The sequence below is a fragment of the Rhinolophus sinicus genome, linkage group LG05, assembly GCF_036562045.2.
Source record: "Rhinolophus sinicus isolate RSC01 linkage group LG05, ASM3656204v1, whole genome shotgun sequence".
In the NCBI taxonomy this organism is placed as follows: Eukaryota; Metazoa; Chordata; class Mammalia; order Chiroptera; family Rhinolophidae; genus Rhinolophus; species Rhinolophus sinicus.
This window is the reverse complement of record NC_133755.1, coordinates 118,574,845-118,601,127: the sequence shown is the minus strand read 5'-3', so window position 1 is coordinate 118,601,127 and position 26,283 is coordinate 118,574,845. Positions and strand designations below refer to the sequence as shown.

The 26,283-nt window shown below is 39.2% G+C and overlaps 2 protein-coding genes across 18 annotated transcripts in view; one reads left to right on the top strand and one right to left on the bottom strand.

The window, feature by feature from the left end:
• Positions 1-2,315, bottom strand: part of DOP1A (DOP1 leucine zipper like protein A) — an 86,701-nt gene extending 84,386 nt beyond the window's left edge. For 11 of the 14 annotated variants that reach the window (XM_074333233.1, XM_074333237.1, XM_074333228.1 and 8 more), the window contains exon 1: positions 2,193-2,315. The gene's annotated coding sequence lies outside the window, so the exon portion shown is untranslated. Of the gene's footprint in view, positions 1-1,346; positions 1,394-1,831; positions 1,851-2,192 lie in introns of those variants that run through there. The other 3 variants (XM_074333230.1, XM_074333234.1, XM_074333231.1) reach the window with 3 other exon arrangements.
• Positions 2,316-4,530: 2,215 nt separating this feature from the next.
• Positions 4,531-26,283, top strand: part of UBE3D (ubiquitin protein ligase E3D) — a 131,278-nt gene continuing 109,525 nt past the window's right edge. For 2 of the 4 annotated variants that reach the window (XM_074333243.1, XM_074333244.1), the window contains exons 1-3: positions 4,538-4,725; positions 11,395-11,591; positions 14,885-14,975. In XM_074333243.1, the coding sequence (XP_074189344.1) occupies positions 4,652-4,725; positions 11,395-11,591; positions 14,885-14,975 (362 nt within the window). In that variant the 5' untranslated portion in view covers positions 4,538-4,651. Of the gene's footprint in view, positions 4,726-11,394; positions 11,592-14,884; positions 14,976-26,283 lie in introns of all 4 variants that reach the window. The other 2 variants (XM_019729555.2, XM_074333245.1) reach the window with 2 other exon arrangements.

The following is a 26,283-nucleotide window of genomic DNA, read 5'->3' as shown; positions in this document are numbered from 1 at the left end:
AGTAACAATAATGCCATTATTAACAAGATTTTACTTGTTGGAACTTTATAATGCAATTCTTTCATAAAATCAATGACTTGACCTTTAAATCAAATTCAAAGCATGAAATAATTATGGTTATCGTAAAGCATCAAGAGACCAGAAAAAAGAAGATAAATAAAAGCATTAAATTAAAGCATTAAGGCCCACAGAAACCTATTTGCATCCTTAATATTAATAATTTACTAAGGAAAATATAAGGCTTTGTTATACCACTGAGTTGCCACTAGATCCAGAAAGTTTAAACTGAAAGCTAAAACATAATGTGGGGAATTCGAGAGTTGAAAGGGGACTCAGCTCAAGTACTGTATTTTTCAAATTGGTATTCTATATACAGAAAGTTATTTCTTGGAACTGAGGTGAAATGACATATAATGAAACCAATTTTACCATAAGCTGACAAAGTTTCTACCGCAACGTTATAAGGAACCGGCATTGAAAGAAACATTACTGGAGGACCTGCTGTAATTATATTCCAGGAGATGTTAACAGATTGGCCATGAGAAAAGAAGCTCTCCGGCCAAGTAAGTTTAGTAATGGCTTCAGTAACTTTCCCCTGAGGAACCCAAGCATAGTAGTAACGGTTTTGAGAAGCCCTGCAGTTAAAAGCAAATCAAAAGTTAAACTCCAGATTTAACCCAATGTGCTCCCAAATTATTTGCCTTGAAACTCTGTTTTGGGGCAGTAAGTCTATTAAAGAATTCAGAACAGTGTTCAGGAGCAACATCAGTTTGAATACCTCTGATCCTATGAAATTCCCTTTTAAACAGCTGACAAAACTGAGGCCTAGAGAAATCAGACCTGCTTAGCAGGAGAAAGGGCTTGAATGAAATCTCTCATTCCTAGGCCAGAGAGCTTTTTGTAGTTTAACTACAAAACAGGTCTCCTTTGACTTTATATAGTCAAACATTTAACTAACAACATTAACATACACTTAAAATGTTGGTTATGGTGTCATATTTTCTGCTTTGTGCATTAACTTAGATGTTTTTAATTCTTCCTTCAATATTTCGGTTCCTAATAATCAGGTCCACCAGGAGATTTGCTATTTAGCAATTCTGGAAAATGAGTCAGTTCAGAGTGGCAGCTGAAAATAATCACTAAAATAAAGCATTTGTAGTACAACTGGTGTTAATTTACTCTTGTTATAACTTCTGTCAGCTCAAGCAACTAAATCACAGTGTTGTTTATCAGGTGGTGAGTTACTAAGCACAATATGCTGACATGCTAAAATTAGTAAAATTAAGATCTTAGGTCTGCATTGAAGATGGCCAACAAACATCGAAATTGAGAGATTTTTGTCTTACTATAGTTTGGGGCTCATGTGTCAGGCAAACACTGTTTCATTAACTTCCTGTAATGAAAAAAAAAAAAAAAAGGTTTTGATTGCTATTACTAGAGTCTCCAAATCAGATTGTCCCAGTCTTTATACTTCTCAAACTGCATAGAACTCTAAGCTCATGTAAGAATAATCAAAACAATTGAGTTAGCTTTTGAAAAGTGTAGTTGTGTGCCACTGGCCTTCCCCCCTCAGGGTAGGAAAGAACAATGCAGGAGAACAAGTATGTTGCAACTTTAACAGGCTTGGGAATCAAAGGTGAAAATTGTTAACAACTTCCTTATGACTAATCTGACGTCTTCTAATAAACTTCTGCACTCCTTTCCAACCCCCCCACACATGGACCATTCACCACGGCTGGCACTGGTGTCTCCTCAATATTAAAAAGACCCAACAAATTAATGAGAGTGCACGATGCCTTAATTCCGCCAACAAAGAGGTTACACCGCGCACCTTGATCGCACAGGTGTGACCTCCTCCCCCACCTCGCGCACTGCTGGGTCCCAACGCCGGAGGATCCGGACCAGCCATCGGACACCCCGGCCCCGCCTACCGCCACCCATGCCCGAGGCCGCCCTCGCGCGTCCTCCCCGGCCTGGCCCGCAGGTCCCCGCGCAGCTCCCGCTTCCCTGGAAACCGGAGGGCGACCGGCCGGCTTCGTAACTTCAAGCGGGGCCAGGGCGCCTACACCCCCGACGCCACAGCAGCCTGACCCGCGAGGTGTCCCCGCGACATCAGAACGAGCCAGGCCGAGGAAGCCGATCAAGGCCACCGGCCGGCCTAGCGACCGCTCTGGAGGCAGGGACGCTGTTACCTGCTGTGGGCTCGGCCGCTACCGCCAGCGCCGCTCTCTTGGCAACCGCGGCAGCTACACCAGAGGCCGAAAGCCGAAGGGCCTAGTGACAGCTCCCAGCGTGCACCGCGCCGGCGCTCACGCCCACGCCGGCGTTGACGTCGACCGTCCCCATCTCCTCCCCCGGTCCTTTCAAGGCCTCCTGGCGCCCTCGCGCGGACCGTCAGGAAAGTGGCCCGCAGCCACCCACTGCGGGAGTGGCCTGGTAAGGGGGTAATACGTATATACGTAGAGAGACAGGTGTTTCCAACTCGCCAGTCAGCCCCATTTTGATAGTTTGAATGGAAGTTGAGAATTGAAAACAGCTTTTAAATGTTATTTAAATAATTATTTAAATATAATTTAAATATAATTCTTTTGGATTTCATATAAAGAACTTGAGGCCCAGAGAGGTTAGAAGACGTGAAGTTAGAGAAAATTAGTTATCAGATTTGGAACTGTTTTGAGTCTAGAAGTCTCTAAATCACAGTTACTATAAGCAGGATTGTACTGTTTTGCCTAAACCGTGGGGTCAAAAAAATGAAATTATTTTACGAATGTGTGAATATATATAAATTATAACAATCTTTAAAAATAATCAAACACCAATTATCAAGAGCAGGCTGTGTTAAGAATGTTATGTCAATGTGTTAATATTTAAGCACTTAATAGCCTTGATAATTAGAGGTGGAAGATACGAGGAGTTGAAATCATCACCCCCATCACATTATTTGAGATGGAATACCTATGAACTTAATTCTCTTAACTGCGTTGTAGAATTACTGTGATGGATACACCACAATAAACTTAAGAAACTCCAAATAACAATTTTAGAAAAATTGTCTTAAACTAGTGTCATGCAGGGTCTCAGCTCCTGCTCCCCGCACAACACAGGATACGGTGAGGCCAAAACGAAACAAAAACGGAGCCATAGATAGGGGAGTCATACCACTATATTCTTGATGGTGCCTGGTGGAGACGCAAAAGCAAACATCCGCCAGTACCCCAGCAAGGGGTCTGCCTGTACCCATCCCAGCAAGGGGTCTGCCTGTACCCGTCTCGCTGGCAGCCAGGCGAGACACAGCAAGTAGGATCCACATGATCCACAATCCATCCACCTTCTGCTTCTCTGTCACCCAAACTGGCTGCAATCCGCGCTTGCTAGCTTATAATATAGCCACGGCAGTTATATTAGTGGCTAATGGCTAACCAGTAACAGCTGATGGCCAACTAGTCACAGCTGATGGCCATATGCTACCCGAGCCAGCACCTTTCCACATGAGGCTGAGAGCCTAGAAACGGCTCTCTGGGATTCTGTCTCCACAACTAGTATCTCGAGGAATGTGGTTTTATTACTTATTTGGAAAATCTTCAAATTAATGTTTGGTGTGTGGTAATTTATGACTTTGAAATGATAAAGTAGAACATCAATAAACACAATTTTCTGTATACAAGCCATCATTGTTTTAAAAAACTAACAGCCTCTTTGTTTTAAAATTCTTATTATAATTCTACCATATCTTCACACTTCAATACTTCCCATTATAAATATTTACATTATACTAAATCCTTTTCTTTACTGTGTTAAACTTTCCAAAACTATCTTCTAGTAGTAATGAGTCAGTTTTTACTTCTGCAAAAGTGAATGGGGGTAATGTATATATGGAATCATTCTCATCTTCCATTTTTCAAAGGTTGTAAGAAGGGTAACTCCTGTGATTCATGAAACTAGATTTAACCACACTCTCTTCTGCATGGGGAACAGAAAACTCCTTACATTTTTCTGTTTCATCTTGGAGCGATGGTATCAAAATTGAGAAGTAATGCCAAGTCAGTCCTGTACATAGGATGCCTCATATAGAGGAGAACTACCAAGGCCTGACCAACCACAGTTCTCAAAAGAGACCATAGTTCATAAAAACAAAAACAAAAACAAACAAACAAAAAACCCACAAAAACAAGATAAAGTGGGTGGAAAATTCTGCTCTGGGGCCTCCTGGGGACAGTGCCCGCTTGTATCACCTCCTTTAATCATCTCCCTCTCTTCCAGCATCACGTCTACCTACAGTAGCCAAAGGCGTGCACTCAAGGTTTGATTTTTAAGGTCATTTTCAGGGAGACTAAAGCATCTTGTCACGCCCATTAGAAACACAGTGGGAGGACCGTTCTGTTCTCCCCGCCCACCTTTCGCCGAGCTCAGACAGAAAGGAGGCATTTGAAAAACCTCACGCCCCTCCTGTCCAGTCCTCGCGGAGGCGCGCTCTCCGCCCGGCAGGTGGCGCTGTGGGCTGGCTGGCCGTTTCAGCCAAGCGATTGGGTCCCAGAATCTCGTGCCTCCGCCACCGACACCACCTCTGCTGCTGTTTCTACGTGGGGCGCATGTGCAGGCACTTCTGGCCCCGGCGGCCCGGTTCGCCGTAACCTCCGGCTGGGCGCCCGCCATGGCGGCAGTGGCAGAGACACGTGTGTTCCTGGAGGTGCGGAGACGGCTGCAGAGCGCGCTGCTGATCCTGGGGTAAGGCCAGGGGTAGGAGTGTGGGTTCCTAGGCTCAGTGCCTGGCTCGCTTTTCTGCTGCCGGAGGAGTCTCCGCCTCCCTCTGATGGACAGATTTTTGAGTTTCTTCTTTCCAGTTGCTTAGAGCGCTTTTGATTGCTCAAGTGCTGTGCCCTACCCCAGTCCTCATTCGATTGGCTATCTCGGCACCACCTGGGAGCTCTTTAGAAATGCAGTCTCAGCCCCACACCAGACCTGCTGAATCAGAACTTTCATTGTAACATGCACAGTCAAGTTTGGGGATCATTGATGTAAAACACCGGTGACAGTACCTGGCGTTTCCAACAAAACAGTGCTAAAAATACCTTGTGTACCTCTTCAGGATCCTCGTTATAAAATCAGTTCCAAAGTGAGAGCTTTCTGTTTTGTAAATAAACGCGGTGTGTTTTTTCTCCACAAATTGTTCAATGTAGGGAAATTGACACAGTCATTCAAAACGTGTATTCAATGAACGACTAACAAAGGTTGGAGACTAATTGGAGTTCATTCTTTTATTCAGATTCCGAGTTTCAATGAGAAGTCTACAAACAAAAAGTGTTCTCTCTTTTTGTTTTGTAGTATGTGATCCCTTCGACTATTCTCTTGTGACCACTGTTTCAAATAAAGTAAATTAACTGTTACAATCCTAAAAAAAATTATTACACAGCGCCACTCTGAGGCAGATTGGTGCTTAGCTTTCCCTTTTCCCTTAAACCAGGCAGATACCTGGTGTGGCAGTTTTGGATTTGGCATAAGTGAATTCAAATGCTACCTTCTTTACCAGGGTAGAATCATATAATCTGAAATTTTCTTTTCAATTGTAAAATGGGGCTATTTTACTCTTCTTTCTATCTCTCAAATCCTGAGTTCAGATAAGTATCTCCAATTCCAGTCCACCTTTTAGGGTTATTAGACCAAACCATATACAAAACAAAACAAAACAACCTCTTTACATCCTCTCATCAAAGGGGCCTTTCCAGGTTCTCCTAGATTACTCTCTCCTGTTTAAGCAAGTTGAGAAACCTAGCTAGCTTTGCTGAACTACTGGCTTATCCTGTGTTGTCTTTGTTCAGTTTTTATCACCAGTCAATTCCCTCTATTATAAAAGCAACCACTGCTAATTTCGCTCAGTAAAGATGAATTTTGCCATTTCTTGAAGTATGGATTCATACAGTATGTACTTTTTTGTTTCTGGCTGCTTTCCTTCAACAGTGTTTCGGAGATTCATGTTTCATCTATGCTATTGCATATATCAGCACTCCGTTTTTTTTCTTGCTGAGTAGTTTTACACTGTATGAATATATGACAGTTTATCCATTCTTCTATTACTGGATATTTTGTGTATTTCTAGAGCTTTCTTTTTATGAGTAAAACTGCCATATCATTGTTGTGTAAGACTTTTCGTGGACAAACATTTTTCTTTCTCTTGGATAATTACCAAGAGTGGAATTGCTGGGTTATAGGGTAGATGAGGACATTATTTTATGAGAAGCTGCCAAACAGTTCTCCAAACTAGTTGTATCATTTTCCATTTTCACCAGAAAAAAAATGAGAGTTCCAATTGCTTTACATTTTCTCTTGCATGTATTATTAGTTTTGTCAGTGTTTTTTATTTTAGCCATTTTAGTGGTATATAGTGGTACCTCATTGTCATTTTAATTTGCATTTCCCTGATTAATAGTGTTGACCACCTTTTCATTTGCTTTTTGGTTATTCATACATGTTCCTTGGTAAAGTATCTTCTAATTTTTTGGCATTACAAAAATCAGGTTGTCTTATTGTTGAATTTAAAGAGTTCTTTATATAGTCTGGAAATAAGACCTTTCTTATGTATGCCTTTTGAGTATGTGAATATTTTCTTCCAGTCAGTAACTTACCTTTTCATTTTCTTCATTAATAGTGTTTTGATGAACAGACAATTTTAATTATAATGAAGTCCAATTTATTGCATTTTCTTAGTGGTTAATATTTTTTGTGTCTTAAGAAATCTTTGTTTACCTCAAGGTTGTAAATAATTTTTTCCTATGTTTATTTTTTAGGAGTTACATAGTTTAACTTTTACATTTAGACCTGTGAACATGTCAAATTCATTTTTGCATTTGGAGTAAGGAAAGGGTTTCACAGTTCTTTCTTTTTTTTTTTTTTGGTTAGGATATCCAGTTTTATTGACAATTGTTGAAAAGACTCGTTTTCTTGTTGATGTAACTCCTGTCTTTGTCAAAAATTAGTTGACTATACTGTTTGCATGGTATGTTTTTTTCTATCGTTTTACTCTCAATCCATGTCTTTCTGTATAAAGTTTTGCTAGCATATACTGCATGGAGTTTTTTAAAATCCATTCTGATAAGTTTTTTAAAATCCATTCTGATTTTTTCCTATGTTTATTTTTTAGGAGTTACATAGTTTAACTTTTACATTTAGAATTGTAATTAGAATTTTTTAGTCTATTTACAGTTAATGTCAATTATATGATTGAGTTTTATTCTTGTTCCTAATCTTAACAGAAATACTTAGCATTTCATCATTAGTTATGAAGTATACTTTTGGCTAATATATTTGGTAGATTGCATAGTTTCTTTCTTTTCCTAGTTTACTAAGGATTTTAATCATGGATATTATATTTTCTGTAATGATTTCTGCACGTATTGTGATGGTCATATTTTTTCCTTTAGTCTTTACATCTGTGAATTGCATTAGAAAAATCGATTGTGTTAAGCCATTTTAGCGTTCCCAGGATAAACCTTAGCCACTCGTTCATTCAGTCCACAGATATTTACTGAATTCCTATTCTAGTGCCAAGAACTGAGATTCTAAGTGCTGCGTATACAGTTGTGAACAGTAACAACAGCAAAGACAACAACAGATGCTCTCATTGACCTAACAATCAAATGACGGCAGTGGGCAAAAAATACACAACATGAAAAATATATATATATTATATTGAAAAGAGATAAGTATCTAGAAAAAATAAAACAGAAAAAGGGATAGGGAGAAAAAAAATTACAACCCGTCATTCCAAAAGAGAAAGCAACATCTGAGTAATAAACTGAAAGAAGTAAGGCTTGGAACTATAGGATACCTGGTAGAAGGCGGCTTCCCTTTGAATTTGAAGGATTGCCTCATTTGGGGAGGTGGGGATCGCTGGTACAGCCCATAGTAGGTAGGGTCTTACAGGGAGTGGTGTGCTGGTAAATGTTTAATAACCCGCTCTCCAGAAAAACAAAGCAACAACCAAATAAAAACCTCCCTGATTTGCCACATTTACTGATCTCTGGCGTGTAAGTACTTTCACTGTGGATGATGTCAAGTTACCAAAGTGAAGTCAACTGGTTTGCAAAATGTCTGGAATTTTATCAACTGGCTCTAATATATCACTGGGTCTTATATACCCCTGAAAGTTCTTTAGTTTTTACTCACAGTGAGATGTGAAGTCATTGGATAGTTTCAAGCAGGGTGTGACGCAACTAGGGTTTTGAAAACTTCTTGGAGCGGTCCTTTGAGACTATGTAAATGTCCTTTTCTTCATCAGACTTTCATTTTATTCTTTCATTTATTTACATCAGTATGGACCCATAGTCCTGTCTTTTTTCAGTGGCTTGCTCAGATTACACCAGATTTGGCCAGTGGGGGTCCCTTCAAGATGATTTCTGTCTTTTTTGACCTGTCCTTATCATTTATTGATTTCTCCTTTGTTGTACAGCAAGATGTCTAGGCTCATCTCACTTTTTTCCTATCCCAGCCCTGGATGTAGTTATTTTTCCAAGGAACCCTCTTTTGTTTTCATTCATTTATTTTTAAGTGGACAATGGCCTTTAGAAACCAAAATCTGAGTACAATGTATGCTCGTTACTATTGGGGTGTCATTTCTTCTAAGCCTGCTAGTGGATAGAAGTGGACTATAATGTAGTATAGTCCTGCTACTGGACTATGATATAATAGTGTGACATATCCCATGTTTCCCCGAAAATAAGACCTAGCCAGACAATCAGCTCCAATGCGTCTTTTGGAGCAAAAACTAATATAAGACCCGGTCTTATTTTACTATAATATAATATAATATAATATAATATAATATAATATAATATAATTAATATAATATAATGTAATATACTGGGTCTTGTATTAATTTTTGCTCCAAAAGACACATTAGAGCTGATTGTCTGGCTAGGTCTTATTTTCGGGGAAACACTGTATATACTTAGGTTTAGATGAGGTCATGAGGGTGGAGCCACCATAATGGGATTAGTGCCCTCATAGGAAGAGACACGAAAGCTTTCTTTCCCTGTGATGATACAATGAGAAAGCGGCCATCAGCAAGCCAGGAAGAAGGCCCTCAATTAGGACCAAATCTGCTGGCACCTTGGTCTTGGACTTCCCAGGCTCCAGAACTATGAGAAGTAAATGTTGTGAAAGCAACCCAGTCTGGTATTTTATTAAAGCAGTCTGAGCTAAGACTGGCTCTGAAACCCCACGCTGAGCTGCCCCTCACCTCCCTTTCAGATTTCCTGCACACCCCCCTTGGGATCTGACGTGGCTGCGGGGTGGCCCTCCTTAGCTCGCAGGCTGTCTGGTGGCTTCCCTCCTCCCCTTGCTGGACTTCTTACATAGACCCCAGCACACTGTGGTTCTCCTACCCTTGCATAAATGCCTACTTTGCTCAGCCTGATGTGTAGGCTGATTTTTTTTCAGGAAGGGTAAGAGGGAGAAGAGGTAAGCCAGAGATGGAGTGAGAGAGGGCTTAGGAAACCAGTGGTATCCCTTGGGGCACTTCCAACTGCCAACTGCACAGTCCAATTTGAAAATCACTGAAGTAGCAAAATGGACAAATTGTGTATCGTTAGAGCAGTGGTTGGCAAACTATGGCCCATGGGCCAAATCTCACCTGCAGCCTGTTTTAGTACAGCCTATGAGCAAAGAATGGATTTTACAGTTTTTTAAAGGGTTGTTTACAAAAGAAAAATACAAAGCAGAATATGCAACAGAGACCATATAAGGCCAGCACAACCTGAAATATTTACAATCTGGCTTTTTATATAAAACATTTTCTGACCTCTGCTTTAGAGGATTATGACTTTTTAAACATCACTTCAAACTGGATTTTTGACTCGAGTATGAGGCTGTCTTCCTAGAAAAGATTTGGGTTCTTGATATTCTGTATTGCCAATTCAATGTAGATCCATTAACTTTGAGAAGGAGCTAGCCAGAAAGTACAGGTAGTCTTAAGATTTGCTAAGGCAAATTAAGAGGCCCAACCAACATTCAAACTGAGCACGTGGTATGACCTCTGTACTTAGATGACACTCATGGAGATGGCCCACATTCTGAATTTAGATGACACGAAGTAGGTGGCCTGCCCCTGCTTTCTGCACTGCACAGGGGCTCGGGCTGCTCTGACACCTCTGTTACAATGCTAGGCATATTTCAGCTTCATGTGAGGGTCATTTCTGTATGTGTTTATCCCCCTCTGTACTTTTAGTGCCTGGTGAACACGGATCGTGTTTTACTCTTCGTTGCCTATACCGACAGATTTGTGTTTGTAGTGAACTGGATTAGTAAGTCCTTTTATGCCTGTTCATACTCACTAGATTGTTTTCTCAGTTAATTTTTTATACGTAAAATTGACAAAGTTTTTTTCTCCTTTACTTTTTGCTTCACTTAATCCCTGTCTCCTTGTTAAAATCCTGTATATCAAATAACAATAATTTATTGTGAGTAAAATAAAACATCATTGTAATGTTGGTCTCAGAAGCAAGGATATTTTACTCATCCCTTCAGCACTCAAATAACATTTACTTAGTGCTCAACCTATGATAGTCACTACACCCCCCCCCCCAACGCTCCCATAGTTCTCTGTATGTATCGTAAATAAGGACAATGTAGTTTTCATTGATCACTTGATCATTCCTGTTTACTTGCCTGTCCCCTACTTGTGGGTGGCGGAGTGGGTGGATATCTTGTTGTTAATTGTATTCCCAGTACCTGGCACATTATAGAACTTACAAAAGATGTGTTGAATGAATGAATGAGAGTGAATGGACATGCAAACCACACTAGGGTTAAGGAATGCAACAATGCATAAGCCACTGTCTTAGGCAGTCTTGTTGAATTCTCTTGCCAAAAATATTTTAAAGAACAAGTGTATGACGTTTAACAGACCAGCATTAGATGGTGCTGGTTCAAAGAAGCTGTGGTTGGGGGGACTGGTGGGAGAAAGTAGGGAGCATGAGAAAATGGAATGGCAGTCTATGCAAGCAGAGTGTCTCTGGGAGGAAGCCCAGGAAGGTCCAGGCTGGAGTAGATGGAGGAAGCATTAGGATAGAAGAGAGAGTTGAGACTCAGAATCATTAGCAGTGGGAAAAAAGTGCACGTTTTAAAATGCATCGTTGCCATGAAAAAAGAAGCAAGAATAAAATATGCGTCCCAGAACTGTCATGTTACAGTAATAGTGTAAAGAACTCTTGTGACCTGAACCAAATCTAGTGTAGATAGGTTGGTTTCCTTTATGATTGCTTCACTGTTATTTTCTGGGATAGTTGACTTGAGGGCCTTTTATAAAGAGCAACAGAGAGATCCTTTGCCATTTATGTTTCTTTCATCATGTGGTTTTCATTAATGAGAAATTTTTTTGTGCGTTTTATTTTTAATTACCAGAGAGCCAAAAGAAGCAGGTTTGCTTATGGATATTTCTATAACGCCATCCTCACTCCAGATGAAAACCCCTGAAGGCTGCACAGAGATCTGGCTTCCAGCAGAGGTCAGGCTTGTACCTTCCTCTTGCCGTGGACTGCAGTATGTGCCTGGAGATGGACTGCACCTGCGGCTACAGGCACAAGCAGAATTCAGCACAAGTAAGTAATACCAGCACTCCTGTTCCTGCATTTACTTTTGCATTGTAAATCGAAGGTGATTTTTCCTTTGAAATGTCGAACTTTTACCAGATAGCTGCTGATCAGGGGCATGGAAAGAGCTGGGAGTCAAGGAGATCTTGGTTCTTTGCTAGTTGTGCTGGTATCAGCTGGTATCAGGTAGGTATCAGCTGTGTGCAGTTGAACATGTCACTTAACCTTTCTGAGACTTTATTGTTATTTTTTTCAGTATTTTTTCCCTAATGGACTTTACTTTTTAGAGCAGTTTTAGGTTCACAGCAAAACTGAGCAGAAGATGCAGAGATTTCCTGTATACCCCCTGTTTTGTTTCTTTAATTATAAAATTACCTGGCTCACAGCTGATGTGAAGATTAAATCAGATGGCAGTTGTGCAAGACCTGCTTGATTTTTCAAAGCATTACATAGACATTCATTAATTCAATAAACATTACCTTATGCTATGTGCTAGGCATTGATCTAGGTTCTAGGGATACAGAAGTGAACAAGCTAGGAAGATCTCTGCTCTCATGGAGCTTATATTCTAGTGGGTGGGACAGATAATGACCAAATTACTTGGATACAGAGAAAAGTGCTATGGGCAAAGTAAAGCAGAACAAGGGGATAGGGAGCGACTAGGGTCGGGCTGAGGGTAGCCAGGGAAGGCCACCCTGAGGAGAGGACTGAATGATGGAAATGATCCCAGTCATTTAGAGACATTTCCAGTTAGAGAGAACAGTATGGATAAGTATTCTGAAGTGGAGTTTGATGCATAATTTGATTTTGATTGGCCCTATGCCTATCATATTTCCATTATTTCATTCCTGGCTCATTGACTCAGTAAGATAGTAAAAATGTTTCTCAGAATAACTTATTAAATAAATGGTTTATTTATTTATGGTTTATAATTTATTAAATAAATGGTAACATAATGGTTTATTGTGTCTCTTAACCATGTAAGTAATACACTTTGGAGGATTAAAAATTATGTAAAAAGGGATACCAGGCTGTAACAGACTGATGGGATGCTCATTAGCAGTGAAGGATTTTAATTTTCCAGCTGTGCCCTGAGGCTTCATTGCTGCCTCACTGATACTAAGCCTCTCATCTGAGCTGCATGGTGCCTGGAGGTGGGGTCAGCAGGATTGTTTTGAAGAGCCGTTTAAGAGATGGGGAGCATATTTCAGGTCCCCTGAGTCTCTATGCTGGCTTTTGAAAGGAAAGAGAAGACAGAGGGAGTTTCACTCCCTTTTTACTGGAGAGTTAATTTTGGTCAAGTACTGGATTAATGAATAACTAGTCTGAGTTGGGTGGAGTTGGTTTTAGGGCCAAGGGGTCCGGAAAAGAAACATCATGGAGTTTAAGTGGCATAAGATAAACACTAAGAATGACTGTTGGAATTTTCATAGAAAGATGACTGGGTCACTAAGATGGGAAATAGACTAACAGACTCCCTGAGTGTACCAGATAGTGGGCAGAGAAGATGTTATTTCAGGCAAGAAGCCGTGGGAGTCTGGCTCTTGTGACGTCATCACCTTCTCTTTAGCAATGACAACAACAGTAACCACAGCAGGAATGTTTTATCTCTCCGGAACCTGGGAAAAGACAGGCGTGAAAGCCATGGTAGGTGCTTCAGACCTGCTGCTAGTTTTCTGCGACCATGATTTTTGGTCCCGTACTGAGGAGATATAAAGACCTTCCAGAAACAATTGGCTTGTTGCCTACCCATATTCTGTCACAGTTAGTATACAAATAGCAAAACTTGAGCTATTTAAAAATTTGGAATCAGCAAACATTATTGTTTCGTTTTGACTAGAGGACAAAATAAATTGACTTCTGTGTGTTAGTTTGCATGTTATTTACATTTATTTGTCTCCTCTTTCTTTACATTTTTAAAACCTGTTTTACTCATATATCTGAAAAGGAAAGCTTTCAAAGGCTTGTTCTGTGTGTGGTGCATGAAAGGGTATGCAAAATAGATTCCTCAGTACTTAATTGCTTTAGTGCTTTCCACATAATAGGTGGTGAATTAGTATTTGCTGAATGAATAAATATCAGATAGATGCATACTATTGTAAACTTGAATCAAAATATGTTGTAGGAAGTGAGTTTTGAAATTTTTAGCACTCAATTGTGATTCAGGGTTTTTAAAAAGTTGATTTTTCAACTGTAAGAACATTCTTCTAAGGACTATAGTAAACATATTGTTACACAGTTTTGAATGTAACATAGGTCAGATCATGACTGTTCACATAGAACTGGCTACAGTAAATTCTGATACAGCACAAGCATTAGATTCATCCCCGGGTGGCAGTGTTGTTCCAGAATGCTCCTGTATCAGAAAGTTCTGACTTGACACTGCACCAATGGATCATTCTGGGTGGCCAGCAGAGGGGAGTATTTCGCTGAAAATTTGTGGGTTTTTTTGGGTCTGGGAAGAATATTTGGATGTCTTACCCAGGTCTACGTACTCTTAAAATATATACTAAGTAACAAACCAAATTCACATTGCTTGGTTCTAATGGATATGACCTCATTTCTTTAGATTTTTTTAATAGACATATTTCTGTGTGGGTGTTTTTTTTGGGGGGGGGTGAAAATTTTTTTTCTTTATGAATAAATTAATGCAAACTAAGAGAGCATACTGCCTATGCTGCACATAATGTGGGAAATAGACGGTTTGCCACAGCTTTAATCAGAAATTGAGTTTTGCTCTTGGAAAATTGAATTGTTCTTAGGAGCCATTCTATTCCCAGGATCCTGTCTAATAAAGACCAATTTCAAGATTCATTTTGTTTGTACATACTGGTAATATGCCAGAATGGACATAAATCTTATTTAAATCAATTTAAACTTAAATTTAAAAGCTTTATTTACCAGCAGTGACACTGATGAAAAACTGTATGTAACATGTAGCTGGGGAAAGCTGAGGCTGGCAAAGCTCTGTGAAGTTAGCTTGGTGTGAAAGAAATGAGGCCCATTTCTCTCATCCTTAATGTTGGTATTTATGGAATAAGAGAAACAACTCAACAGTGTATGACATGAATAAACTAAAGCAATACCTCGCTTTGAAACACTTAGCAAAATCTGTTGTTTTTGAAAACGCTTCACAGTATTTGCTTTTGGTTGAGTAATCAGATAATGCTAATTAAATGTGTACTTTTGGGTAGACCATAAACAGTATTTATTGATGGTTACTTATTGTGCTATGATACTCTTATATGTTAACATATTTGTCCCAAACCTCTAAGATTTGCTATTTCATTGATTTCCTTTAGAACCGATTTCAATGTTTAATCCAAGCTCACAAGCTCAAGGCTGTTGCACATTTTATTGCCAATCCTGTGGTGAAGTCATAATAAGGGACAGGTAAGGAATGTATTTAACACTGGTTAATTGTATGCCTGGCAATGGTTTTCTCTTTTTTCTATCAGAATTTCTGAAGTAATTGCCAAGGGAACAGTATACGGCCTGAAAAAGAGAGCCAGCTTAATATCACTTTGAACAAAATCAGCCATAAAACTCTCCAGCAACCACAGAGCAATTAGGCCTCCTCACTCAAGGTGACAGAGGGGAACAATAGGATGCTGGCTTTAAGGGAGGAAGGCTTATCTTGGTGGAAGAGGCTGTATTGATCACTGAAGCACCTCTCTTCTGAAAAGAGACGTGGGACCTATTGCATGTTTTATCCATGGTGGTGAGTGAGGTTTTTCCACATCAAGTGATTTTTCTAAATAACAGAAGCTTTTGCAGCACAACTTTTTATTTCAACTACTTCTATTAGTGCCTTTCTAAAATCCATCTCCTATTCCCCTGTTTGTTAAAACAGAGCATAGAGAGCACAAATTAATCTTTTCTTGATGATTAGGTTAATCTTATAACCTGTTCTTGCCATGTACTCTGATTACCCTATTGAGATGGGAAGGGCTCATTGCCGCATCATTTGCATTCCCAAGTTGCATCTTTCAATTATTTTTCTATCTGCTCCCTTCCTCCTGTCAGCTTCCTTGTTTCTTGGGTGCAAACCCTTCCCACCGAATTTTCGGTTTCTGATCACTCATAGGCTGGAGAGGCCGATGGAAACCTTGTTATTGTTAACAGTATTTAAAGAGAGAATGTAGAGTTCTTTGTTGTATGCATTTCCTCAGAGACAAATGCCTGAGATTTATATATGAATGGATGCTTCCCCATATCTGAAACCTGCTCCTTGTGCCTGGTTGGCAGCACATTCAGGTGTGATAAAAAGATGTGAATGTTTAAATTTTTTAAATTGTATTACAGTAAAAGACACATTTTCATTAATCTCCCTCAAAATACCCCCCTTCGCTTCAAATATACTTATCCCGTCATTCTTTCCACTTTCTGAAGCAGTTCTGAAAGTCCTCTTTTATGAATGTCTTTAGTTGCACTGTCGTGGCTGCCTTAACGCTCTGAATCGATTGAAAACGTTTACCTCTCATGGCCATTTTGACTTTGGGGAAGAGCCAGAAGTCACATGGTGCCAGATCTGGTGAATAATGTGGATGAGGACACACCGTAATGGTTTTATTTCACAGAAATTGCCGTATCAGAAGTGATGTGTGACACGGAGCCTTTCTGTTGTGATCACAAAATACGGTGAATGCTGCTGCCAAGTGCCATCCAACCGAAAGGCAGGGGTTTTCAATATGGGAAGTGGAGTGTCGAACCTTAGTAGCAGTGTGTGACAACTTTCAACTTATTTGGTCAGTCGAGTGCAGTCAATCGAGTATGGGCTGTGGTTGAGAGAAGGTGTGTTTTAAAGTGCGTAAATCCTCCCCTATCAGGACAGTGCTCGTGTCACACACATCACTTTGGGTATATGGCAATTTCTGTCAAATAAAAACATTACGGTGTGTCCTCATCCACCTTATTCACCGGATCTGGCACCGTGTGACTTCTGGCTCTTCCCCAAAGTCAAAATGATTCAGGACATCGAGGCAGCCATGACAGCACAACTAAGGACACTCATGAAAGAGAACTTTTAGAACTACTTTAGAAAGTGGCAAGAACGATGGGATAAGTGTGTTCAAAGCAAGGGGGGTATTTTGAGGAGGATTAATGGCAATGTGTCTTTTGCTGTAATACATTTTTTTATTTAAACATTCACTGCACTGTTTGATCACACCTCGTATACTGAAACCTGCTCCTTCTTCAGGGCTCTTGGTCTCACTCAGTGCAGGCCAAACCTCTGCCTTCATTCTCAAGGGAGAATCCTAATGGTGTTGCCCCAGGCTCCTCCCTGCCCCTCATTTACAGTCACCAGGTTTTTTTGCTATTTCCTTCCCCACATTTCTTAGACCTAAGTTCACTTTCCTCCACCCCAGGGCCACTGCCTCAGTTGAAGCTGTCTTCTCACCAAATAGCACTTGTTGCCAGTTCCATCTCTACTCGCCTTTCCTTGGTTCACCCTCATCTGATCATTTCTACACTACTGAGTGTTCTCAAATGCAGTTGGCTCCCCTGTTCAAACCCTTCCAGGACCTCCCAGATCTTTCAAGATAAATTCCATAACACCTTAGCATGCCATGCTAGGTCCTTTATGAGTTTGCCTCCTTTTCCCTCTCCACCCTCATGTTTTAGCCCTCCTTCCCCCACCTCCTTCTTTCCCCTCCAAAACAATGCACTGTTATTTACACACTTTCTGTGCACAACTATAGTGATCAGCCTGCGGTCCTACAGTCTCTCCAGGCTTTTCTCCACCCCAGGGCTTAATGAAAGCTACTCTCTTCCTTGGAATGCACCCTATGTACCTATCTCCCTCTGATTATCTTCTAAATTCAGCTGATAAGGCATCTATTGGGAGTCTTCTGTGAACATATGGGTTATGTGCTCCTCTAAGGTTTATTTGCCTGTCTTTCTGATTAAACTATAGGCTCTGGGGGTGGGGATAGTCTTATTGACCCCTGTACTCCTTACCCCACTCATATTTAGAGTGCAGTGTAGTGTAGTAGCTAATAGCCAAACTCAGAAGCCAGACTATCTGGGTTTGCATCCACCATTTACTAGCTGTGACCCTGGGAAAGTTACTTAACTGCTCCATGCCTCAATTTCCTTATTACCAATATATAGATAACAGTAGGAGCTACCTCACAGGGTTGTTTGGAGGATCAAATGAGTTTAAGTATTTACAGCAATGTCTAGCCCAGGGCAGACATTCAGTATGTGGTAGTGACTGCTATAATTATTATTCTTATCATCAACCCCAGCATCGGGCACAGGGCCAGGTGAATAGTGTGCTCTCAATAAATTTCTGTGGGGTTGAGTTGAATAAATGTGAGGGTGTTTGTTTTGGCCTCCCACCAGCCTCTCTTGCTTGCTTTATGGTTCCTTGGCAGTGTCCTGGTAGATGAGATCGCCAAAAGTTGCCCTAGTGGAAGTAGGTAATGAATGGAGCATCCTCCGAATGATTATCTTGGGAAAGAAATGAGGTGACTCTCAGTCTGCAGAGGAGAGGAGAACGTCCTTGCTCGGATTACCTGAGGGGTGAAGTTGCTGCAGAAGACGCACTCTGGGACAGGCCCACTTTAGCCTGAAATGTCCGCAGGGTCCCATGTTACATTGTGGTTTAACCAAGAAGGTTTTCCTTCTCAGTCTATTTCAGCTTTGATTTAACTCTCACATGAAGTTTCTGAAACATGCATATCTGTATAACAATGAGGTGACCTAGAAGTTACAGTAGGAACAGGTTCAATTGAGTATAACAATTTCCTGGTGCTGCCTGCTTATTGTAAAGAATATGCTTGTTCATTATTGGCTGATATTTGTGTTTCATTGGAAAACAATGATGGATATGAAAAACCATTACCGGTAGTCCCCATTTTTCACTCAGATACTGTATCTTCTGCTTTGTGTCCTTTTTATGATCGTGGGATTGAGAACTAGAGGGCTTAGAGGCTAACATTGAAAGACAGTATTGACTCTGTCTAATCCTGACCACTAGGAATCCACGTAGCATAAAAGCTGGAGTGGGAAAATGGGACCTGGGTTTGAACTCTAGCTTTACCACTTAGTAGCTGGGAAACCTTTTCCATATCACCTCAGTGTCTTAGGTTTTTTGTAAAATTAAATTTATTGGAGTTATATTGGTGAATAATATCATATAAGTTTCAAGTGTACTATTCTATAATACATCATCTGTGTATTGCATTGTGTGCTCACCACCCATAGTCTAGTCTCCTTCTGTCGCCATATATTTGACCCCTTTACCCTCTTCATCCTACCCCTACCCCTCTTCCCCTCTGGTAACCATTATACTGTTGTCTGTGTCTCTGAGTTTGTTTTGTTTGTTCATTTGTTGCTTTCTGTTTTGTATCCCACATATGAGTGAAATCATATGGTTCTTGTCCTTTTCCAGCTGACATTTTTGGTTTAGCATGATACTCTCAAGATCCATCTATATTGTCGCAAATGGCTGTATTTCAGCCTTTCTTACAGTTGAGTAATATTCCCTTGTATATAAACACCACGTCTTCTTTATTCAGTCACCCATCCAAGGACACTTGGGTTATTTCCATGACTTGGCTACCTGAAGATGCTGCAGGGAACATAGGGGTACATATATCTTTACAAATGTGTTTTCAAATTTTTCAGGTAGATACTCAGAAATCAGCTTCTTCTTGAGTAGACATAATAAGGCCTATTTTCCAAACTGGGGAGAGAGTTAAAGGCTATAACACATATAATATTAATGCTGAACATCCTCTTTTAAATTGGTTTTATAGACTCCTGCCACCCCTTTTCCCATAACTGGCCTTCTTAGCAAACTAAGAAATTAACTTATTTAGTGTTTCAGACCTCTTAGATTCAGGACTCTGTATTTTTTAGGTGTGCCATGGAAATGACCTACCTTTCTCCCTTTTTCTTCCTGAGAAGATAAACAGAGGACTTGACTTAGCTCTTGCATCACTTAAGGAAGTTTGCTTGAAAGCCTTTTCCTATCACACCTGTGTGTCTGGCATGTGTAGACCTTTTGAGCAACACAGAGAAATCCTTAGTAGACGATTTAAAACTTAGCTTACATTTCACTCTTAGGCAGCATGCCCCATGACTCTTTGTTTTATGTTTTGTTTGCTCCAGTATTTGCACAAGGAATTCATGTTGACTGTTTACATTAAGCCCAATGGTCTTCTCATTTCTCCCTATTACCTATTTTATGTGGTGCTTAGGTTATCTTCTGTTCTTGTTAAGTGGAAAACAAAACCAAAGGAATTTCAAAAGAGGCTTGTATGTGCTATAATCAAAATCAACTAATTGTGGACATCTTTACCAGGAAGGCACCTTGGAATATGTTGATTTATCTGTACCAGGAGCTCCCTTAACAGGACCAATGGAGCAGATGTAAGGTCTGCTTACTGGCTGGCCTTATTATTTGGGAACATGTCACTTTAATTCTCTGGGCCTCAGTTTTCTCATCTGTAAAATGAAGAAGTTGGATTAGGTAAACCTATAAGAGTCCTGCAAGCATGAAAATTCTGTAATTATTGAACCTTATCAAGTAGTATTTGCATTCTGTAATTTGTGTTATATAAATAATGCAAGACTCATGCTCATTTTTTAATGAAAAAGATTCTTGTCAATAAAATTATAGAAATAAGGTACAGAGGACTGTTTAACCTATTAATACTCTAATGGCTTTTAATAGTTATTAGTGCCAGGGTGCATGAAATATGCTAATTACAGCAGTCTTTTTTCTTAATTTAGGGTCACCTGTTCTTAACCATTTGTTTTGGTTATTTGAAAACAAATACTGTCTTGTTTTGTTATAATAAAATTTTCCAATTTGCATTTTTACCAGTTTGGCAGAATTTTTCTATAAATATTGTCTGAATGTATACAATTTTTGATTATACTCTTGTTGAGACTAACAGGCCTTAATATTAAACAACAGTAGTAACAAAATTTACTTCTTTGTGAGTAGTCTCAGAAACTGCTTACTGGTCACTGTGTTTGGAATTTGTTGTCTCCCAGAAATAAATTCATGTTAGACTTGAACTACATGAGTTGGGCAGACTTTCAAACATAGCCTTTTGATTTTCAGTCCATATGAGAGGTCTCCTGAGGTCTCTGGACAGGCCCTCCCCATTGCACCAGCAGAGAGCTAGATGTCAGCCCAGCAGTTCATGAGAGTGTTGAGACTTTACAAGGAAACAAGCAGAATAGACTTTATGGAAACAATAAGAGATGTCATATTATCCAACCAATTGATTGGTCCACTTGACAGACCAGCAATAATTGTGGTCTAAAAATAATTACTCCCATGAATACAATCACTTTTATATGAAAAAGACCAAAGAGGTGAAAAAAAGAGTACAGACACAAACTGGATTATTGGTAATAGTGTGCAAGCTTTGAGATAAAATGATTGATTATACATTATGGGTCTAATCATACTATGTACATAATGGTAATAAAATGCAAAGCTAGGTTCGTAGCATTTGTAGCCTACCAGTTGGATAATGCCAGCTGAATTTATGTAAATTCCAGTAGCCATATTTGAGCTTTAGATATTTGATATTATTCTTAAAATTCTTAATGTCCATTTGGTTATAATTCAATCTGTAAAACTCTATGTTATAACCATTGTTATTTTCACTGATTAATGGTTGATTTTAAAGTTAAGGCATTCCATTTTCTTGTCTGTATTTTTAAGTTTTAAATAAACATCAATCAATAGCAATTGTCTAGTTTAAGTTATTTCTCCCAAAAGCTTATGTTTAAGATGCATTAAAAATAACTAGCTAATTTTAATTTATTGTAAACATGTGCTGCTATTCATCACAGAGTCCTAAGCTGAAAGACAATTCAAGAGATCATTTCACGCTTTTTCTGAGTTTCTGCAAGTTTTTAACCTAAAAACTACCTTGAAAAAAATATCTATTTTATTTTGAAAGTTCTCTTAGAAAGTAGATCATATCAAAGTTTTCAGTTGTTGATAGACGTAATTCCAGTAGACTGTAATTAAAATACATTTTTTGTTCTTAAAGGTTTTATCTCTTTCAAAACAGAAAAATTTCTGCTTTACACTTTCATCTTCGCAAGGACTTGTGAATTAGGCACTTTCTTGCTCCTGATGTATTATGTAGATAGTTATGGGATACATTATAGCTTTTATTCACTGTGATGTGTGGTCAAGTTAAGTTTGAAATGTCACATTTTGTGCTAATGTGCAACAAGTCTCGCAGGTCTCTGTAAATCTTGGTGCAGTTTCATTTCTGTGATCATGTATGAGACTTTGACGTTGCTGTCTTTTGCACCACATTGAGGACCTGTTTATTGGGACGGTACGCAAAATGTCAAGAGACAGAGAATCTTAGTGGTGGAGAAGATCTAGGAGCCTGTTTAGGCCTAACCCCCACTCTAAACAGGCACTTTTGTTTACCTCCTTCCTTTTCTTTGTAAAAATTCAAATCTGACCTATCACCTCCCTGCTTAAAATTCTATAATGCTTTGCACCTATCTGTAGAACCAAGTCCCTACCCCTTAGGTTGACATGTAACACCTCACACAGTGTGCCACTGTCCCTTACTGATGTTCTGCATTACCAGGGGAAGGGGTATATTCCAAGGGAGAAAAATTAGTTTTGGAACCAGGAAGACTTGGGTTGAGATCCTGGCTTCATTCATCACTCCTGGCTCTGTGAACTTGTACAGATATATTTAACATGTCTGAGCCTACCTTTCCTCCTCTGTAATAGAGGAATGGAAATTCTTATCTCACAAAGTTTTAGTGAGCATTAAATGGAAAAGGTGTGTGTTGTGCCCACCAGAAAGCTTGAATTCAACTAAACATGCAGACTCACAACACTACCACAGGCCACATTTCTTGCCAGCAGGGGCACCTCAGGAGTTCCTCTCAGCAGAGATCCTGCAGCAGTTCAAGCACATGACAGCTCATACACTCATCTGGGGACTCTTGTCTCCCATGTGACGGTTCCAGGTACAAAGCGCAAGAGCCACCTCAGGCAGGTGCAGGAGCTACCCTGAGAAGAAGCCTCACACCCCAAGCAGCCAGTATCACTCGTAACAATTCTTTGGCATAGTTTCTGCAGTTCCTCACAAAGGACTGCATTCAGGAAAGTCCAAAGCATGGCACCCTCATCAGATATTTACAGCTCATTCATACTTCCTCCCAGTCCAGATGCAATTTACCATCAGGGATCATTTTTACCATAAGCAATGTTGCCTAGCAATATAATTGATGCCTACCATCTACTAGGTTTCTAGGGTAACAGAGCTAGGTGGTCAAACCAAAGGTTAGATTTTCAAGCATCAAGGGAAAAAGGTTTGTTAACCCTTTCATCTCAGTATGCGACAGACCCAGGCAGGGGCCCTGCATGTTAAAGATATCAAAATATACTTGTTCATTCTTTTAACAAATGTTTAAGAGCTTATACTATGAGTCACGCACTGTGCCAGACACTACAAATGCAGTGGTAAGTTAAATGGATACGGTGCCATTTTCATGTTGTTTCCTCCACCTGTGATGCCCTTAATTCCGTCCATTGCCTAGAGAACTCCTATTTATCTTTCAAAGGTCAGCTCAAGTGTTAACTCTTGTCTGAAGTCCATGTATATACTCTACTCTCCTAGCACTTTGTATATATTGCCCTGAATTCATGGATTAGTTTTGCGAATCCACAGATCCCCTAAGTAATATACCAAATTTGTGTGCATGTGGGAATGTATGTTTGAACAAAGGGGCTATAAAACTTTCATCGAATTTTCAAAATGTTCTGAGCTGTCCCCTCCCGCTCCACCCCACAAGAATTTAGAACCACTACTCTGTCATGAGTGTTTATTATATTATGGTTTTATTATTTGTTTATAGGTCGGTATCTTCTACTAGAACATGAGTACCTTGAGAGAAGAGACTGTATGCATTAATGTTTTGTGTTAGCAGAATGCCTGCTTCATAGTAGACTTTTAGAAAATGTATGTTAAAAGAATTGCTTCTTAATATTTTTAACATGCTCAGCAGCTTGAATAATGCTGGTGGTGCAGCATTTCCTAATTTGAAAGGGAAAGTTCTTCCTTATATTAAGCTAAAATCAGCCTTTCTTGTTCTTAGCTCTGTCCTGTGGAGTTATAAATTAAATGTCTTCCATAATGTAATTGCCCTTTTATGAGACTCATAGCTGATTGATGAATCAAAGAAAAGGGCCAATATGGGGAATCATTGAAAAATAGTATATGTGAATCTTAAACATTTTAATTTAAAACATGCAAATGTACATTAATTTACTAGCATTTTATGGAATAAATACTTTTTTGTTGAATATGACTCTACTATTTTGTAGCTTTTCTCACTTAAGCCATCCAAAATTCAACATTTACAATTTCCAGTTTGGATTTCTTTAAAGTGGAATGAAGAGTTAGACACTGTTGAAGCAATCAGTTGCAGAATTCTTCTAGATTTTTACTTTTTCTTCCTCTCCCTAGTGTTCTATAGTTATATCTCCCACATCCTATCAGTGATTTTTTTTTTTTAAACTGGCTTTCATCTAGTCTGAAATCTTTAGTTTTCAGAGGAATAACAACTCATATTTCCTTGGTTTACATTTCTGTTTAAATTATATAACTAACATATTAGTGGCATAAACAGGTCTGTGATGAAACACAGTTGACTCTTTGTAAGCACATGGCTCAGCTGCTAGGAGTAGAGCTGTGCAAGTATTCAGGTGCTTTAAGCATCGGCAGTGTTCATGGACGTTAGAAAGACCATGAGCGTGTTTCTATTCTCAGTTTTTCTCAGCATAAACTATTTTGAAATTTCCTCATTTCTTCTCCCCTTAGATTACTGATCTTCCTAATTCAGAGTAGAATGGAGATAGGTTTTCCTCCTGGGTTAGTCTCAGGTGTCTGTTGTTGCTCGGGGCGGGGGAGGGGGGAAAAAACCATTAACAAAACTGGTAGCAAATATAAGGGACGACTTAATTATGATGATGTTTTAAGTATAAAAAAGAACAGCAGAGTGGAGCTTAATTTCTCCCCCCTTAGTGGCCTGGACTTAATAAATAACTCATTTCCAAGGACTAGAGTATGCAAAGGGAGGAACCTAGCAGATACCATCTTAACCAAGTGATCAAGGTTAACATCACCAATGATAAGTCATATTGATAGGGTGTAACCTCTGATATGATGTGATGAGAAGGACACTTCACCTCTGTGGTATTCTTCCCCCAAACCCAAAACCCCAGTCTAACCTTGAGAAAAAATATCAGACAAGCTCAAATTGAAGGATGTTTTGCAAAATATCTGACCAGTACTCTTCAAAAATCTCAAGTCCTGAAAAATAAGAAAAGACTAAGAAATTGCTACAGACTACGGTGACCAGGGAAACACGATGACTAAATGCAATGTGTTATCATGAATTGGATTCTGGAACAGAAAAAGAGAACGTTACTGGAAAAACTAGGGAAATCTAGATAAAGCCTATAGTTTTGACAAATCTTCCATGGTTAAGTAAGATGTTAACATTAGGGAAGCCTAGGTGAAACGTATATAAGAACTGTCTGTACTATTTTTGTAATGTTCCTCTAAACCTAAAATTATTCCAAAGCAGAAAAATTATAAGAATAGTAGTAGGAGAAATCACAAAAGAAAGGGATAGGTGATTTGAAATTTGACGTGAACCAAATTGAAAGGCAATAACTGAAAAAAAAATATTTGTCACAGATGATAGACAAAGGACTAGTATTCTTAATATAGAATATACTTTTACAAATTAATAAGAACACACTAATACCTCATTGGAAAATAATTGTTGATCACAATTCACAGAAGAAACACAGTGGTCAGTAAATATAAAAGCCAGTTCTATCACACTGTAATTAAAGAATTGCCAGTTAAAGCAGTATTGGAAACATTTTCACCCATACAAAATGATAAATTCAATTTTGAAGAAGGTAAGTGGAAGAATTATAGATTGGTACAGCCTTTTGGAAAGCAGGTTGTCAGTACAGATATTGGGTTTAAAAATATGCATATTATTTGTGCTTGTAATCTCACATATATGAATTTTTTTCCCGAGGAAGTACTTATATATGTATATACACAAATTTTCTAATAAGAATGTTCCTCACAGGGTTGTTGATAAAGGGAAACTCAAAACCTAAATATCTAACAATGAGGGAATGATCTAAAAAGTTTTGGCATTCCTATGGAATAGAATGGAATCATTAAGAATCATGATATAATAAAATAAAACAATGAAAGCAAGATACACTTTGTGTATGTCCTCTGGTCCCAGACTTTGTATGCATGTACACAACTACTGTGTTTCCCCCAAAATAAGACCTAACCGGAAAATAAGCCCTAGCATGATTTTTCAGGATGCTTGTAATATAAAATAAGCCCTAATGCATCTTTTAGAGCAAAAATTAATATAAGACCTGGTCTTATTTTGGGGGAAATGCAGTAGGGCTTATTTTATATTACGAGCATCCTGAAAAATCATTGCTAGGGCTTACTTTTGGGGAAACACAGTATGTCTCTTGAAAGAGCAGCAAGGAAATATACCATCATGTACAAAATAGTTACTTGTCCTTGGATGGTAAGGAAAGGATGATTTTGGTTTTCTTTATACCTGTCCGCATTTTCAAAACTATCTATAGTGAAGTTATATTACTTTTGTAATCTGGTGGGAGATAAACACTGCA